This window comes from Medicago truncatula, chromosome 3, assembly GCF_003473485.1.
Source record: "Medicago truncatula cultivar Jemalong A17 chromosome 3, MtrunA17r5.0-ANR, whole genome shotgun sequence".
In the NCBI taxonomy this organism is placed as follows: domain Eukaryota; kingdom Viridiplantae; phylum Streptophyta; class Magnoliopsida; order Fabales; family Fabaceae; genus Medicago; species Medicago truncatula.
This window is the reverse complement of record NC_053044.1, coordinates 41,397,370-41,413,436: the sequence shown is the minus strand read 5'-3', so window position 1 is coordinate 41,413,436 and position 16,067 is coordinate 41,397,370. Positions and strand designations below refer to the sequence as shown.

Genomic DNA, 16,067 nt, shown 5'->3' with positions numbered 1-16,067 from the left:
TTCGTTGTGTAATGGTCTATACGAACCACTATTGCAAGCAAAATCAAATGAGGAAACCGTGAACACCATTCCCTCTTAGTGCTGCTCCTTGAACTTGTAGAACAATGTTCTTTGTATAAACTCACCTATTCGATCACCCTAGATAACAAAGATTAAAACACTATACTTTAAACAAAAAAATACAAAAAATACAAAACAAAAAAAAACAAAAAAAAAAAACGGTATGAAAAAAGTACCTTTTTATCCATTAGAACCAACTCCTTAGAAAATTGTAGTTTTTTATTTTTGTAGTCTTGAGACGAACAACCCTCACAACCAATGTCCACGATTATTTTCTTGGCGAAACATCAGAGATGAAGTAGTGTTTCGTAGACATTTTTCTTTGCAATAGAAAAAATTACAGAAATTACTTAGAATAGATATCAGAGAACCAGAGAACAGAAAAAGAAGAACTATATTTTGTGATTGTTGTGTACTCGTATCCAAAAGCGCTACTATTTATATAGAAAAATAGTACCATAACGGTTAATATCTATTAATTATTAATTTGACCGTTTTAAAATTAATATTATCAACGTATTTAATATTATAAAATGTGCATTAAACGATTAGATTATATTTCATGTAACCTACAAAAAATTAACTTCATAACATTTGAAATTTAATAATATCTTATTAATATTAAGTAATATATTTTTGTAACGAATAAAAATTAATTATATAACCTTAAAAACTAATTACTACTATTAAATTTTTAATTAGTATGTTACTGTCATATTGTAACGGACCAAAATTCAAAATATAATTTATTCAAGTTATTTATTATAATTTTGTAACCTACCAAATTTTTAATGTACCATATAAATGTTGATTGAATAATAATTATATTAATAATCATTTGATTCTAACATACAAATTTTTAATGTAGCATATAAATTTTAATCGAAACAATTATTATATTAATAATTATTTTATTGTAACCAACTATGTATTTTATTTACAATTTAATGATTAATAAAAAATAGTTTTTAATAATAATTATAATTATTAAGCTTGTATTAAAAATTAGGAGAAATTTTTGGAACAAATGCCACGTAGGATTATGATGATGTGGACATCTTTAGAGGAGAGAATTTTGGAATAGGCTATTTCTAAAAACTCTAAATTGTTAATATAAAGATTCCTTGTGCTTGGCGTTTTCTTGATGGGTGTTTTGGATACGAGATAACAACAACTCATCATTCGTTCAGAAAAAATAACTCTTCGTGTATGTGTAACAATGTAAGAAAGTCTTTTATGAATATTTCCACGCAACAAGAATGAATTCAATTTATCAAAAGAAAAATATGAATTCAATATTTATTTTTGAGAGGAAGAATGAATTCAATACTTACCACTAACAATATATATAGACGGTGTATGATATTTTACCATTTTACACTCCGAGGCCATTTGAGCATAAGTCTCTTGAGGAGGTTGCTCCTGAGGCACACGGGGACTAGCACTGCTACACACAGCTAGGGCACATCATAGATCATGTTTGCGGCATAATGGGCAATGGAGATACGGATGAGGTTCGTGGAGACACTGGATGATTTACAGTCAAAGGCAGAGAGGTGGCATGGATGGTCATGCTACCTAGTTTTCTTACATTGGGATTGTAACCTTAAGTTTCTATGCTAACATAGTACCAATCATATAATCCAAAATATATCAACTTATGCACTGTATTTGACACAATGCCAAACTAGTGCAGAGTTTACGGATTTTATTTTCAAAATTGTATATTAACATGATTTGGATGAAGTATATCAGCATTATGTGTTCTTCTAAAATTTGAGGAGATTCGGATTATATTTAAGATTTCGCTCGGAGTCCAACCGGAGGTATTTCTGAAATATTGAAAGGCCATAGAAGAGGGTGGGAAAAAAATTCCCTAAAGTACCATTGACATTATATTTGGATTTGCATGGAAAAATCTTCTATTTGGGCCCAGAAGTATTTCGACCAAAAGAAACAACATAGAGCCCAAACGTTAATTTGCACTCAATTGTAATTTCGACCAAAATATAAAAATAAAAAAATAAACATCTTGTTTTTTAAACCGCAAAAAAATGTGATCGTTGAGCCCAAAACATAACACAGTAATAATGAGAATAACGAGAAAATGCAGTAAAATGTATTGTTCAGGATGGGTGTAATCATAATAATCGGATAAAAATACCAATGCATCATCATCAAATGATGCGCAAGCTGATCGGTAGTTTTCACGGTAAGATAATGGAAACATTGGTCATCATCTCAGCCAAAAATATACCTAAATACTGCAGTTTTCGTGCCACAACTATTCTCATAAACAGAATAACAATTAAGAGTTATAGAAACCACATAACATTCTACTATCTTATTTTCAGAGTTAGAAAGACACACGACCTACAAAAACACTGACTAACCAAAATGTGCCAACGACGTCAAAAAACCATGACATTTCACTAATTAGTGACCGACCACTTGGGCCTTAACAACTTCATAAAATTTTTAGACACAAGAACTCAACACAGGAAAAAAAAAGTGCATCAAATTAAAAGTTTGCATCACCAACCACCGCCACCGCCTCCGCTGTATCCACCACCGCCGCCGCTGTATCCACCACCGCCGCCGTAGCCACCTCCGGGACGAGGTCCGCCAGCCTGTCTATCATTTGCATAGGACACACGGATGTTTCTCCCATTTAAATCCTAATAAACAAGAGCATGTCAGACAACTAACTAAAATGACAATTAAAATATAATCAACATTTAACAGCATAATATTACAACCTGTCCATCCATAGAGAGTGCTGAAGTTGCGGACTCTTCACTGGTGAAGTTGACAAATCCAAATCCCCTTGATCTTCCAGTCTCTCTATCAGTGATAACTCTAGCTGCAAAAACAGAGCCAAAATTATTATTATAAAAACACCAAAATCAAACAAAGCAGATGCTTTTTCATGTTTCAATAATCATAAACCAAAGACATTTTAATGTATCAACTACCGGAAATTTGACTTACTCTTCAGAATTACAGCAAGTCACAGATATCATGTTTGCTTGCTAAGGTTATAAATAGCATGTCTACTCAAAATTAAAAGACAAAACATATCCCCCACTGAAATGTGTTCTTCAGCATACAATAGAAATTACCCAAATTTAACTTCTAGCATGTCAATGTAAATGCAGTGTCATGATGATACAAAAGGGATAAACACATTGCAAAATGAAGCTAAATTAAATCACTTAACAACAATAAATTAAGATGAACTCACCCTCAACCACATCTCCGTAGGTTGTAAATGCATCCCTAAGAGACTGATCATCAACATTGTAAGAAAGGCCTGCGATACCAAAAGCCAAAACCATACATTTTATTAGTGCCATAATAATAATACTAATCACCAACAAAAAAACTAGATAAAGATAATAATGACTAGATTTCAAACCAAATCAATACCTCCGATGAAGAGCTTGCTTGAAGACATGTGGCGCAAGTAGTTAAGCATGGATGAAACAGGAGCTTGAGTGCTCTGGGTAGCACCTTGCCTCAAGAGGTTTCCAATCTTGTTACAGAAAGCCATTTTGATTGAAGACTTAGCTTAAGCCTTCCAAGTTCCTAATACAAAAGCAACAAACCCAGATTATTGACATAACCACAGTTATAAAAATACATAATCATAATGATTTGTTTATCATAAATAACAAAAATCAATATCAGATAATAAACATAAGATATAAACAACACAGTAACAGTTATGAAATTGGCAAAGAAAACTACAAAAACGTAAACATAATTATTGATCAAAAATCATATTATTCAAAGATAAATAGCCTAATAGCTTATACAAATAAAAGACACAAATTATAGACGAATAAATTTGTAATCATGATATCGGAAATGAAAACCCTATAAACCCTAGAAAGCGAATTTGAATCATAAACAATTAAATCAAACAACAGATACATGTTAAAACAAAATTGAAACAATGAATCAACAAAAAAGAGAAACGAAATTGAATCAAATTCATGGAAATTTGAGTTATGGAACGAGAATTAGGGTTTTAGGGTTGAGGAAGGAACTTACGAGAGAGAAAAGAGTGAAGCGGCTAGGGTTTAAGCAAAATCTCAGTCACCGTAGAAAATGATATAAGCTCAGAAAAAATCTTCGCTTTTATAGGGGAAATGGTATTTGGGGGCGAAATCTTCTGCGGAAGCGTGTATGTTTAAAATTTGCAACTGATGATGATGTACGGTGTCTATTCGTTGATTATTTCAACACTTACGCTTGATGGGCCTTGCTTCTTTTTTAGGAAATGATGGGCCTTGCTTATATGACCCACTTACACTTATATCCAAATAATAAGTTGCTTTTCTCACTTCATAATTTGCTATGAAAAGCAAATTTCTGAAATGAGAAAAACAATTTGCTTCAGTCATTTATCGTTAATGTATTGGAAAAACCTAGAGAGACCTACATAAAATGGATTCGGCTAAGTCCTCTTGCAAAGGAACAAATCCTCCCTTTAGTGGATGCATGATTATTTATGTCAGTGTCGACAGTTGAAATTGGCACGAGCTTGAGTCTCTCTTCTGTTGAATGTTTGTGCTTTGATTGCCAACAATAAACCTTCGTTTACTGGTGTTAACGGTGTTCCTAGTTGCTCTCAGACTAATAATGATGATTTTTCAATCAAATTAGCCCACACTTACCTCTTTGTTAAGTCTCATGCTACTAATATGCATGACTTTGTTGTTTCTTTAGGCATTGGCATAAACCTTGGAAAAATTGTGTTTTTTTAAGGAAATGGTGTAATGAACACTTCTTACTGATGAAGAGATGTATGACCCATGATAACATATGTGTTGCAACATGCATGTTGAATTGATTATGCATGTCATTCGTGATTGTGAATGTATCCATGAGCATTCAAACCGATTTAAAACCCGTGTTATGTCGAACAATATTTAGTTTGCGTCTTTATAATTGACTTCAATGGAATCTTATTTTTGGTGACAATGACCCTCCTGATATCTATTGACCGGCTTATTTTGCATTGATCATTTGAAATCTTTAAAATGACCATAATTTGCATATTTATGGAGTATATGCCTAATTAATTTGGAACGCAGTGTATTAAACTTCATATTAATTGGAACTCTCGTCGTGCCCCCTGTTAAGTTATAATCATCTTGATCATTCTTCAGTGCGATCATCGTGGTTAGTTCATTAAAAGTTTTCGTTGTAGTCTTGGAACCTTCATTATTGTTTATGTCGAATTGTGTGGTCTTCATTAATACGGCTGGAAGTTAGCTCGACAACGTTGCATTTCCTCTCTTATTGTTCAAGTTGATTAACTAATTGTGATAAACTTTGTGAATGATGGATATGGTGTAATGCATATCTACGTTCTCTCTTTACGGATGTGTGTTATGTCACACTTTATGCTCGTGATTGGAATGTCTCAATTACACATTTGCAAATAAGATAACACCTGTGCTAGCTCTCTTGTCTGTTTTGCTAACATTTTCTCTTGGATTATCCTTGATAATCCTCATGGACCGTGGAAGTCGCGCCCTCGTTTCGTTATTTTGTCTAAACTCGGTATTTGGAAATACTTAAGAGTTTATTTACTCCAATCATCGTGGGATTGATACTCTTCTACTCTTTTTTACCTGATGTGATTGTGTATACTTGCACTCTGTATGTATTTGAAAATAGATAATTGTTTTTCCAAGCATCAATGCATCATGCGTGCTTACTAAATTTAATTATTTTAAACTTAAACCGATATAAAATAGGTGCGGTGGGTGCAATTCAAGATCTTAAAAGGCATTTCAACGAAAGATTCAGACAATTGGAGGCATGGAATGATATGGGAGACCAACAATATTCTTGTATGAATGCCGACAATTTTACCTCGTATCTAGAATCACTTTGATTTCGACCACCACAATGATGGCTTGTAACATTATATATAGAATTCAACAAGTCTTAAGTTAGTATCTAATTTAGCAAAGCGAAAGGTTTATTGGAAAAGTGTGTATATCTTTAATTTAGGATGGAGATCCTCTTATAAGTTGAAAGAATGGTTAATTAATGTTGGGTCACGGGGGATTATCACAATGAACCAAGAACAACTACACAAGTGAACTAGATACCACATATTTACATAGGACCTTGAGACATTGAGTCGACGGGTCCTCCCACATATATATTGTTTAGAACTAACTTTTTTTATCATACGTGGGGCTTTTAACTCATTGTACGCTTGTCACAACAATCTCCTCATTAAGTGCGAGTAATTCCATTCATTATGCTCCCCTTTATGCAAAAGTTTATTCATTCACATACATATGTATTGTCGTTGGTTGCACTCAATGGAACATGTCACCTTACCATTATTGTAAGGAAGACCTTTGATGCAGTGCGTTGGATTAACCCTTCATCAAACCACCAACTATGATATAATTGTTAGGCCATAAGGGGGAGCCTCATTTCATTGGAACAACACAGTGGATTAAGAGTAACCACACAAGTGAGATTAGACACCGCATATTCAGACAAAACTTTAAGACATTTATTTTACGAGTCATCCCACTTATATATTTGTTCAAGACTCATTTTTTTTTTTTTTTTTTTATCAAATGCGAGACTTCTAACTTACCTCGCCGTTTTCACGATAATTAGCATGATCCTACTAAGACTGTTGAAGAAATCAGGACACAATTCTCGATCAATTTTCATAAACCTTGACGTAGTCAGTGGATTATTTCGTGATTTAGATAACACGATGTCTAATTGCTCGAGCGATATGTTTGACATGACTTATGAAGTTGGCCTTGCCGTATATTCCTCAGTAAATCCAGTCTAGGAGTTAAGTCCAAAATACATATTTATTTTAGCTTTTGATTTAACATTATTAAAGTGAGAAATATTAAAAACACTTCTTTCTAAATTCTAATACTCACTACTTTATTAGATAAAAAGAATTTTAGCCTCATCACTTTAAGTAAGATTCATATTCAATGTGTAAGATCCATATACGTTTTTCATATAAAAGAGTCCACATAATAATAGTCATCTCGGTAACTTCATTGAAACTACTTGTTATTACAATTAAGTAATGGGGATGGGGACAATATGTTGTATAACTGTATTGGTTTAGCCCCTACATAGAGCTACCTGGTGGGTTAGAAATGATCCATCCACCCATGTGTGGAGGCAGGCAGGTTATGATTATGATAATCTAAAAAACATGAATTCGATTTTGTTGACTCTATTGAATCTCTAACGGAAAGAAAGAAGTGCCAATTGCCAATACAGTTTTTACAAGTCTGTGTGCCAAGGGAAAGTGCCGTTTTTACAATATATAAATACGTGGTATCTCTATCCGTATTTTTTTGCGTATAACACCCGAAAATAAAGAGAAAAGAATGCAATTTGGAAGAGAGAGAAAAAACAAACACATAAATAACGAAAAACACATGAGAAGAAGCAATTGATACATATAATTGAGAGAGAGAGAGAGAGAGATTTGAGACACAAGAAGCAGAAAGAAGAAAAACGAAAAACGAAAACCAAAAATCTAGAAACTACCACAAAAACAAAAACCCTCTTATTATTCTTTCATACCCATAATCTTAATCCTAATTAAAAACAATAAACACGTTTATTTCTTTCTATTATAATTCTCAATTCCCTTTTTATTTTTCATTTTACTCTTTTTTCCTTTCTTCTCAATCAAAAAGAGATCTTGTTCTTCTTCTTCTTCTTCATTGCCCACTTTGCAGTGGAAAAATCAATCCCAATCTCGAATCAGAGTTTCCTTTTCCCCTTTTCATCGATACCTATTATTGCTTAGGTATCCAAAATTCGTTTTATTCCCTTTTTTCCAATCAATTTTAGTGTTTTTATTTTTTTATTTTTTATAATTAGGGTTAAAATTAGGTTTTTTAATTTTTGAATTTTCTGTGGGTGTTAGCGATACTCAGCTTATTTGTGTTGCTGAATTTTCTAGGGTTTCATTGGATCGTTACTTAATAGTTGCTGAATTGGGAATTTTCGGACTGATTAGGGTTTTGATCAAAAGCAAAGGAGGAGGGGTTCTTGCGTGAAATGGGCACATGCTCCGATCTCTTTAGAGGTTCGAATTGTGGATTTGGAGATCATTTGTACTTGGAGATTGTTTATTCTTAAGATCATGGTCTTTAACATTGCTGCTTTTATGAGCATGGAAGAGGATTGTTTATATTAATTCTTGTTTATTCAGAGATCACCAATTTTAGACACCGTTTAAAGGCTGAATTTTCCGTATTTTGGCCTTTTTTTCCGTCTTTGTTGGGACATGTTTCATGTTTAGGGCCATCACTGAAAGGATAATCTGATAATTGTTTGTTGCCCCCAAAGAAAATATAGAGGATATAAGATTATTGCATTATTGTAAAGATCTTAATCCTAAGCAATTAGTTAACAGGGTCATGTTGAATCATTAGTGTTTTACTACTAGTTACTAGTTAGTTTGATTGAGTGGTTGTTCTTGTCGTACTCAACGTTGATTTTGAATCAAATTTCAGTAATATTAGTTTCGGCTATTTGCATATTTGGTGAAGGAGTAAACCATAGTGGTTTCCGTAATTTGTGTTTGTAGTGAGTAAGAAGCTTATGGAGGAATATTAAAGTTTGAAATGAATGCAGTGACATGGTGCATGGTCAAGAGAATAGTTGCTGGTTCGATCTCTTTCTGGAACAGTACTACTGGAAAGTGATTGAAGCATTCTCAGTTTTGCAGAGAGGATACACTAGGCATATCTGGATTTTGTGCAATGTCGCGTTGCTTTCCATTTCCACCACCAGGATATGAAAAGAAATCTAGAACAGATGATGTGGATTTACTAAAAAAGGTTAATACAATTTTCCTGTATTATACTGTGCAAATTGTTTGACCTATCATTATCTGGAATGCAAAACTGGATTTTTTGCGAGCTTAACGTTAAATGTGCATGAATAAGGTTCATTTTTCAAGTTACTCCTAAGACTTCTTACCTTTGATTGGATGCCACCATTTTGTAAGATTTGAAATACCAGGCTGTCTTGACCTTAAAAATAGTTTGTAAAAATGTCTGCCATCATTTCATGGTATGATTTAGTTTTTAAATTTGTTTCTTTTGAATGGTAGATAAATCCATCTTAGTTAAAGATCTATGTAAACCGATGACATGTAGCATTTGAAATGGTCACTTTGATATTCCACACACACAGAAAAACAAAAAGAGAATGGTAGATAAATCCAACTTACTTAAAGATCTCTGTAAACCGATGACATATAGCGTTTGAAATGGTCACTTTGATATTCCACACACACAAAAACAAAAGGATATTGTTTGATTGGGGTTTGGGTGCAAATGCAATCAACAATGATTGGCTTTTTGACCTATCTTGATCAATTGCGATTGTGAACCCTTGGTTGATGGAGTTTTGACTTACTACAGTGCCTGCGTGCACACTAATCTATTGTTGATTGTTGTTTATCTTCGAATTTTTTATTTTGGACTGATGGGTTTCCTAGTGCTGAGCTTGTGGAGGGGAGTTCTACCTTTGTCAGTGAAGAGATAGTGATTAAAAGTCTTTCTTGTTTTTTTCACTTTCCTCTCAGATTTAAATAAGATCTTGGTCTGTATAGTTTGCACCCATTTATAGGTTTGGTCTCTTCAGGTTTTCTCCATTTTTGGGATATTAGTTCTTTTTTTAACGGCAAATGTTGGTAATGTCAGTTGGGTATTCAAACCCACATTGACACCACCCTATCTCTCTTACCCCTATGTTTGTCCCTCCAAACCACCCTGTCACTCATTTGAGTTTGGTACATGGTCGGAATGCTCTGATCTATCATACTTATATTTATAAGTCAATTGGCTTTCTTCTTCTTCTGATTTTATGGGGCTGGCATGCTTGGTGTGGGCTAAGGGAAGGTCAAAACATTGTTTATGATTAGATGTAGAATAATTAGTAGTCATCAAATTATGAGCCCTTTGGACGGGAAAATAAATAGTTCACATATTTTGTATGGTGGATATGTTATGATGAATTGAAAATATGGTGGATATATTATGTTGAATCGAGGATGTCTAGAAAATTCAAACATAGATACTGTTGGACATTATGAAATCTGTTTTAGGTGTACCGTCTCTTTATGGATGATAAGCACACCTAGAGAGTTGGACAAAACATAATTTTGATGTAAAAGAATAGCCTATGGGCTTGATTGTGTACCTTCCCGTTCAGAATAAATGTTAAAGCCTTGAGGGTAAGATATTATACTTATGATATGCTGTCCGGGACTAGGAGTCACTATAAGTGCATTAGCACTATTTGGAACCAATGCTCTGTCAATTTATTTGTTAGGATTATTTTAATTTTGATATACAAGTTGGTGGATATTATTTACTTTTGCACAGTAGAACTACTTGTTGTAAGAAATTTCACCTCCAATATAACACTGGTGGCCATCCTTTTGTTGAACTTGATATGGATTCCTTTTTCAGTATGGATTTTATTTATTGCAAGTAAAGTCATTATCTGATTGCAGAGTACTTTGTGTGTTATAATTTGTTGGCCGCATTGAAGCATATTGGCAATCATTTTTGTTATTATATTTTCTGTCTGCTTGTTAAATTAGGAACTAATTTTGCATACTCTACATCGTTATGCTGATAGATTGGGATTTTGAAGGTCTTGAATTTGTTATTAATTTTGCTGGATCTTTAAGGACCATGTTGTGGTTATTCTTCTATAGATGCTATTCTCTTTATGCTCTTTTAAAGGGAGAAGTGGTGATGTGAAGTCATTTTGTTTGTTTCCTTATTTAATTTCTATTCATGATATTTTTTTTCACTTGAACTTCCAGGAAAGGCGCAAAGAAAAAAAACATAAAAAAGAGAAAAAGGACAAAGAGAAGAAGGAAAGTAAGGAAAATGGGGAAAAGGAAGGAAGGGATGGAAAACATAAGGATAAAAAGGACAAAAAAGAAAAAAGCAGAGAAAAAAAGAAAGATAAAGATAAGGACAAGGACAACGGTAAAGATAAAAGTAAAATCAGTGCTGCAGACGGGAGAGGATCTCCAGCACAAGCTCAGGGTCTTAATGCTGGTAACCTACATCAAAAGGAAATCAAACAAAATGATAAGAAAGCTTTCTTGTTTGAAGATAGACTTACCAAACAGCATGGCAGTAACAATGGAGAGAAGGCCAGAGAGAATAATCATCTGGCGGAGGAGAACAAGGACTCTAAATTCCTCATGGAGTTGGACAGGAGGGTTAGGAACAATGATGGAGGAGCTGGGACTCAATTGGTTCAACAATCTACAACTGCAGACTGTAGAAAGGATGAAGGGACTGTTAGGCTGGTTGCTAAAATTAGTGGCACCGGCACCTGGCCTGATGGTAAGGAGAAGCTCCAGAATAAGGGTGTTGATGCTAAAAAGATTGATGGGAGAGGAATCCGTGCCGAGGCCCGGCCAATTGGAAATGCAACAGTTCAGAATCATGCTGTTGATGGTAAAAAGATTGGCACCTGGCCTAATGGTAAGGAGAAGTTCCAGGATAAGGGCGTTGATGCTAAAAAGATTGATGGGAGAGGAATCTGTACAGAGGCCCGACCAATTGGAAATGCAGCAGTTCAGAATCATGCTGGGAACTGTCATCCTAGACCTTTGGAGAAGAATTTTGACAAAACTTTGGAAGGAAGAGTTGAAGGAACAGACAGGACTAAGGAAGAAAAAGATGATAAACGACGAGATAAAAGGAAAGATGATAAACGGGGAGATAAAAGGAAAGAAAAAGATAAGGAGAAAAAAGGGCATGGGAAGGACAAAGACAGGGATAAAGAGAAAAAAAAGGAGGAGAAAGCGAAACAGAAAATAGAAAATAGAAATGGCGAGCAGAATAAATTAAAAGACAGCAACAAAGCTGGTCTAGTAGACCCAAATTCTTCTACACAGGTATCCAAGAACAGCCATGAGAATTCTATCATTGGGGTAAATCTCAAGAAACGGAATGAAATTGATTCGAATGGAGTTCTACATGGTGAGTGCCAATTGTAATTAATTGTGTTCTGATTGCTGTTCAATGAATTTCATTAGGTATTTAGGTTGTCGTTGGACACATATTTGACCTTTTTCTTAGTGCCGTCAGAGAACTATTTTGTTGACCTAATAGAAAAACTACATTCTATGAGATTTTCTCTGGTTTCTTGTGATGTCATAACTAATTCTCGATATTTTCATAGTTGAGAATTTTTCGCCAGTATTACAATGTTCATTTTCTTGAGTTTGCATGCTCATTATTCTGTGGTTAGCCAACAATTTTACACTTCTTTAAATTTTCTTACAGCCCATGAGAATTCTATCACCAGGGGAAATCTCAAGAAATGGAAGGAAATTGATTCTAATGGAGTTCTACATGGTGAGTGCCATGTGTGATGAATCACATTCTAATTACTGCTCAATGAATTCCTTAGGTTGTCGTTAGACACTTATTTGACTTTTTTCTTTCTGCCGAGAGTACTATTTTGTCGACCTAATAGCAAAATTACATTCAATGAGATTATGTTGGGTTTCTACCTCTAGTGAGTCGCAACTATTTTGATATTTTCATAGTTGGAAATTTTTTCCATTATTACAATGTTCATTTTCTTGAGTTTGCATGCTCGTTGTTTATTGGTTAGCCAACAATTTTACAATTCTTTACATTTTCTTACAGCTCATGAGAATTCTATCACTGGGGGAAATCTCAAGAAACGGAAGGAAATTGATTCTAATGGAGTTCTACATGGTGAGTGCCATGTGTGATGAATCACGTTCTAATTGCTGCTCAATGAATTCCTTAGGTTGTTGTTAGACACTTATTTGACTTTTTTCTTACTGCCGAGAGTACTATTTTGTTGACCCAACAGCAAAATTACATTCAATGAGATTATGTTAGGTTTCTACCTCTAGTGAGTCGCAACTATTTTGATATTTTCATTGTTGGAAATTTTTTCCATCATTACAATGTTCATTTTCTTGAGTTTGCATGCTCATTGTTTAGTGGTTAGCGAACAATTTTACAATTTACAATTCTTTAAATTTTCTTACAGCCCATGAGAATTCTATCACTGGGGGAAATCTCAAGAAACGGAAGGAAATTGATTCTAATGGAGTTCTACATGGTGAGTGCCATGTGTGATGAATCACGTTCTAATTACTGCCCAATGAATTCCTTAGGTTGTTGTTAGACACTTATTTGACTTTTTTCTTACTGCCGAGAGTACTGTTTTGTTGACCTAATAGCAAAATTACATTCAATGAGATTATGTTGGGTTTCTACCTCTAGTGAGTCGCAACTATTTTGACATTTTCATAGTTTGAAATTTTTTCATTTATTACAATGTTCATTTTCTTGAGTTTGCATGCTCATTGTTTTGTGGTTAGCTAACAATTTTACAATTCTTTAAATTTTCTTACAGCCCATGAGAATTCTATCATTGGGGACAATCTCAAGAAACAGAAGGAAATTGAATCTAATGGAGTTCTACATGGTGAGTGCCATGTGTGACGAATCATGTTCTAATTGCTGCTCAATGAATTTCATTGGGTTGTCGTTAGACACATATTTTACTCTTTTTTTTACTGCCGTTAGAGTCCTATTTCATTGACCTAATAGCAAAACTACATTCTCTGAGATTTTGTCTTGTTTCTTGTGATGTCACAACTATTTTGTGTTTGGGAATTATCATAGTTGGGATTTTTTTTAACATTATTTCAATGTTCATTTTCTTTGAGTTTGTATGCTCATTGTTTTGTGGTTAGCTAACGATTTTACCATTCTTTAAATTTTCTTACAGCCAATGAAAATTCTATCATTGGTGACAATCTCACGAAACGGAAAGAAATTAATTCTAATGGAGTTCTACATGGTGAGTGCCATGTCTGATGAATCATGTTCTTATTGCTGCTCAATGAATTTCATTAGGCTGTCGTTCGACACATATTTGACTTTTTTCTTACTTCTGTTGGAGTACTATTTTGTTGACCTAATAGCAAAATTACATTCTATGATATTTGGTCGGGTTTCTAGTGATGTCACAACTATTTTTGGGAATTTTTTCCATTATTACAATGTTAATTTTCTTGAGTTTGTATGCTCATTGTTTTGTGGGTTAGCTAACAATTTTACAATTGTTTAAATTTAAATTTTCTCACAGCTCATGGGAATTCTATCATTGGGGACAATCTCAAGAAACGGAAGGAAATTGATTCTAATGGAGTTCTACATGGTGAGTGGCATGTGTAATGAATCACGTTCTAATTGCTGTTCAATGAATTCCATTGGGTTGGCGTTAGACCCATATTTGAGTTTTTTTCCTTACTACTGTTAGAGTACTATTTTGTTGACCTAATAGCAAAACTACATTCTGTGAGAGTTTGTCAGGCCTCTAGTGATGTCACAACTATTTCGATATTTTCATAGTTGGGAATTTTTTCCATGACAGGTTCATTTTTCTTGAGTTTCTATGCTCATTGTTTTGAGATTAGCTAACAATTTTACAATTCTTTGAATTTTCTTACAGCCCATGACAGTAGGCCCAGTATGTTGCCAGGACCCTCTTCCTCTCATCCTTTCACTGAAAATGGAAGGATATTGGAACCTTGCCAAATTTCCCCTATAAATGCTTCAGATGGGCCTGCAGCCGCCACTAATGTTAAGGTAGAAAACAAGGATCGCAAGATAAATGGTATCATTGAAGTTCCAACATCTGTGGTTTCCCCAAACAAGATTCCCACTGCCACAGTGCCAGCTAATCCCGTGATTAAAGTACCCAAACCACATCCAGATACCAAGTACATAAGTCAGGTATATTCCGTGCCAAAAGCAAATGAGTGGTCTGATTTTGATGACCAAGAGTGGCTGTTTGGCAGCAATCATTCCCAAGAAAGAAAACCTGTGGTGAAGTCTTCAGAGGTTGTGGATACACTGCAGGTATGGGCAGAAGCTGTTCATATAGAACCTGCTGATGTTTTTGCTCTGCCATATGTCATTCCGTATTGATTGACTATTCATGTGGCACACGATACTTCAAAATTATCTGCACAAAAAACCATCCGTTGGCTCACCTCTTTGGGAGAAACAGCAGCCCCTGGGCTAGAAATTTATTTCGCACTTTGATGATGCATTCTTTTATCATTTGTGCGCTAACTTGCCTTTATCCTAAGCTGTTTGGATGGACACTTATGCTTGGCTGACTACCTTGATCTAGAACTGATTTGAAGGGAAATTTGTGCCACAAAGTGATTGCATAATCTGCATGCTTGGTGCATTGCTGCAGGCCAAGTTGGGGGTGTGTAGCTCTCACTTCACGCCTTATAGCAACAATTCATTCACAAAGTAGACCTCATAAAGATAGCCACATGTTGTGAAGAAGGGATGTACAAGCTTGTGCAACTTTTGTTTTCTTCCTTCAAAAAATTATTTTTGCCTAGAGTTGAGCTTGGGCAACTAGCCTTTTCTAATTTAGAATGAGAATTTGAGAGAAATTAGATATGGCTTATGCAACTTCACCACAATTTTGATTTGTAACATAGAACTTTTATTCACAAAATATGTACGATAGAGAAGGGAAAAAGTAGTAGCCGGATTTGCTTATTTATCTGTGTAAAATTTTCTTGGTTATTTCGTCCTTTTGCACCAGTGCTTGCTAACAGAAAAGGCAAGGTTGAGTTGAAATTATTACAAGGGATAATCATACAAGGGTTATTGTTAAATTTACTTTCAAATTTGTACAGTAGATAATCTTAATTAATTCATCAATTTTCAGCTATAAATGTTTATTATTTTCTAAAGTACTGGACCATTAATGCAAAAAAAAAAAAAAAAAAGTTATTTAGGTTATTAGGATCTCATTTCCTAAGAAAGGTAAAACTGTCAAACAAAATGTGATGTGAAAGTTTCTATGGATTTATTTTGATTGTGGTTGAAATGATTTGAACTTTGAAAGGGTCG

At 34.3% G+C, this 16,067-nt stretch overlaps 2 protein-coding genes across 17 annotated transcripts; one reads left to right on the top strand and one right to left on the bottom strand.

Annotated features, from left to right (window-relative positions):
- Positions 1 to 2,301: 2,301 nt before the first annotated feature.
- On the bottom strand, positions 2,302 to 4,273 carry LOC11436305 (glycine-rich RNA-binding protein 2, mitochondrial). Its single transcript, XM_003601609.4, has 5 exons — positions 4,117 to 4,273; positions 3,490 to 3,648; positions 3,305 to 3,373; positions 2,820 to 2,923; positions 2,302 to 2,738 (listed from the first exon to the last, which is right to left on the bottom strand). The coding sequence occupies exons 2-5, from the start codon at positions 3,611 to 3,613 to the stop codon at positions 2,595 to 2,597; spliced, it is 441 nt and encodes a 146-aa protein (XP_003601657.1). The 5' UTR covers positions 3,614 to 3,648; positions 4,117 to 4,273; the 3' UTR covers positions 2,302 to 2,594.
- A 3,235-nt stretch (positions 4,274 to 7,508) lies between these two features.
- LOC112419799 (myb-like protein X) lies at positions 7,509 to 15,839 on the top strand. Of its 16 annotated transcripts, none has more exons than XM_039831576.1 (11): positions 7,522 to 7,894; positions 8,051 to 8,176; positions 8,728 to 8,933; positions 10,937 to 12,113; positions 12,420 to 12,491; positions 12,789 to 12,860; positions 13,165 to 13,236; positions 13,534 to 13,605; positions 13,912 to 13,983; positions 14,272 to 14,343; positions 14,638 to 15,839. In XM_039831576.1, the coding sequence occupies exons 3-11, from the start codon at positions 8,856 to 8,858 to the stop codon at positions 15,114 to 15,116; spliced, it is 2,166 nt and encodes a 721-aa protein (XP_039687510.1). In that variant the 5' UTR covers positions 7,522 to 7,894; positions 8,051 to 8,176; positions 8,728 to 8,855; the 3' UTR covers positions 15,117 to 15,839. The 16 variants fall into 16 exon arrangements, with proteins under 16 accessions (XP_039687518.1, XP_039687522.1, XP_039687519.1 ...); XM_039831575.1 differs by having other exon boundaries at positions 8,681 to 8,933; XM_039831579.1 differs by lacking the exon at positions 12,420 to 12,491 and having other exon boundaries at positions 7,513 to 7,894; positions 8,051 to 8,933.
- Positions 15,840 to 16,067: the final 228 nt, after the last annotated feature.

Excerpts from the sequence above, each read along its gene's own strand:
- LOC112419799 (XM_039831576.1), top strand. The coding sequence starts at position 8,856 with ATGTCGCGTTGCTTTCCATTTCCACCACCAGGATATGAAAAGAAATCT. Across the intron at positions 8,934-10,936 it reads ATGTGGATTTACTAAAAAAG|GAAAGGCGCAAAGAAAAAAA; the intron begins GTTAATACAATT and ends TTGAACTTCCAG. Across the intron at positions 12,861-13,164 it reads TTCTAATGGAGTTCTACATG|CCCATGAGAATTCTATCACT; the intron begins GTGAGTGCCATG and ends ATTTTCTTACAG.
- LOC11436305 (XM_003601609.4), bottom strand. The coding sequence starts at position 3,613 with ATGGCTTTCTGTAACAAGATTGGAAACCTCTTGAGGCAAGGTGCTACC. Across the intron at positions 2,924-3,304 it reads CTACGGAGATGTGGTTGAGG|CTAGAGTTATCACTGATAGA; the intron begins GTGAGTTCATCT and ends CTGTTTTTGCAG. Across the intron at positions 2,739-2,819 it reads CACTCTCTATGGATGGACAG|GATTTAAATGGGAGAAACAT; the intron begins GTTGTAATATTA and ends CTTGTTTATTAG.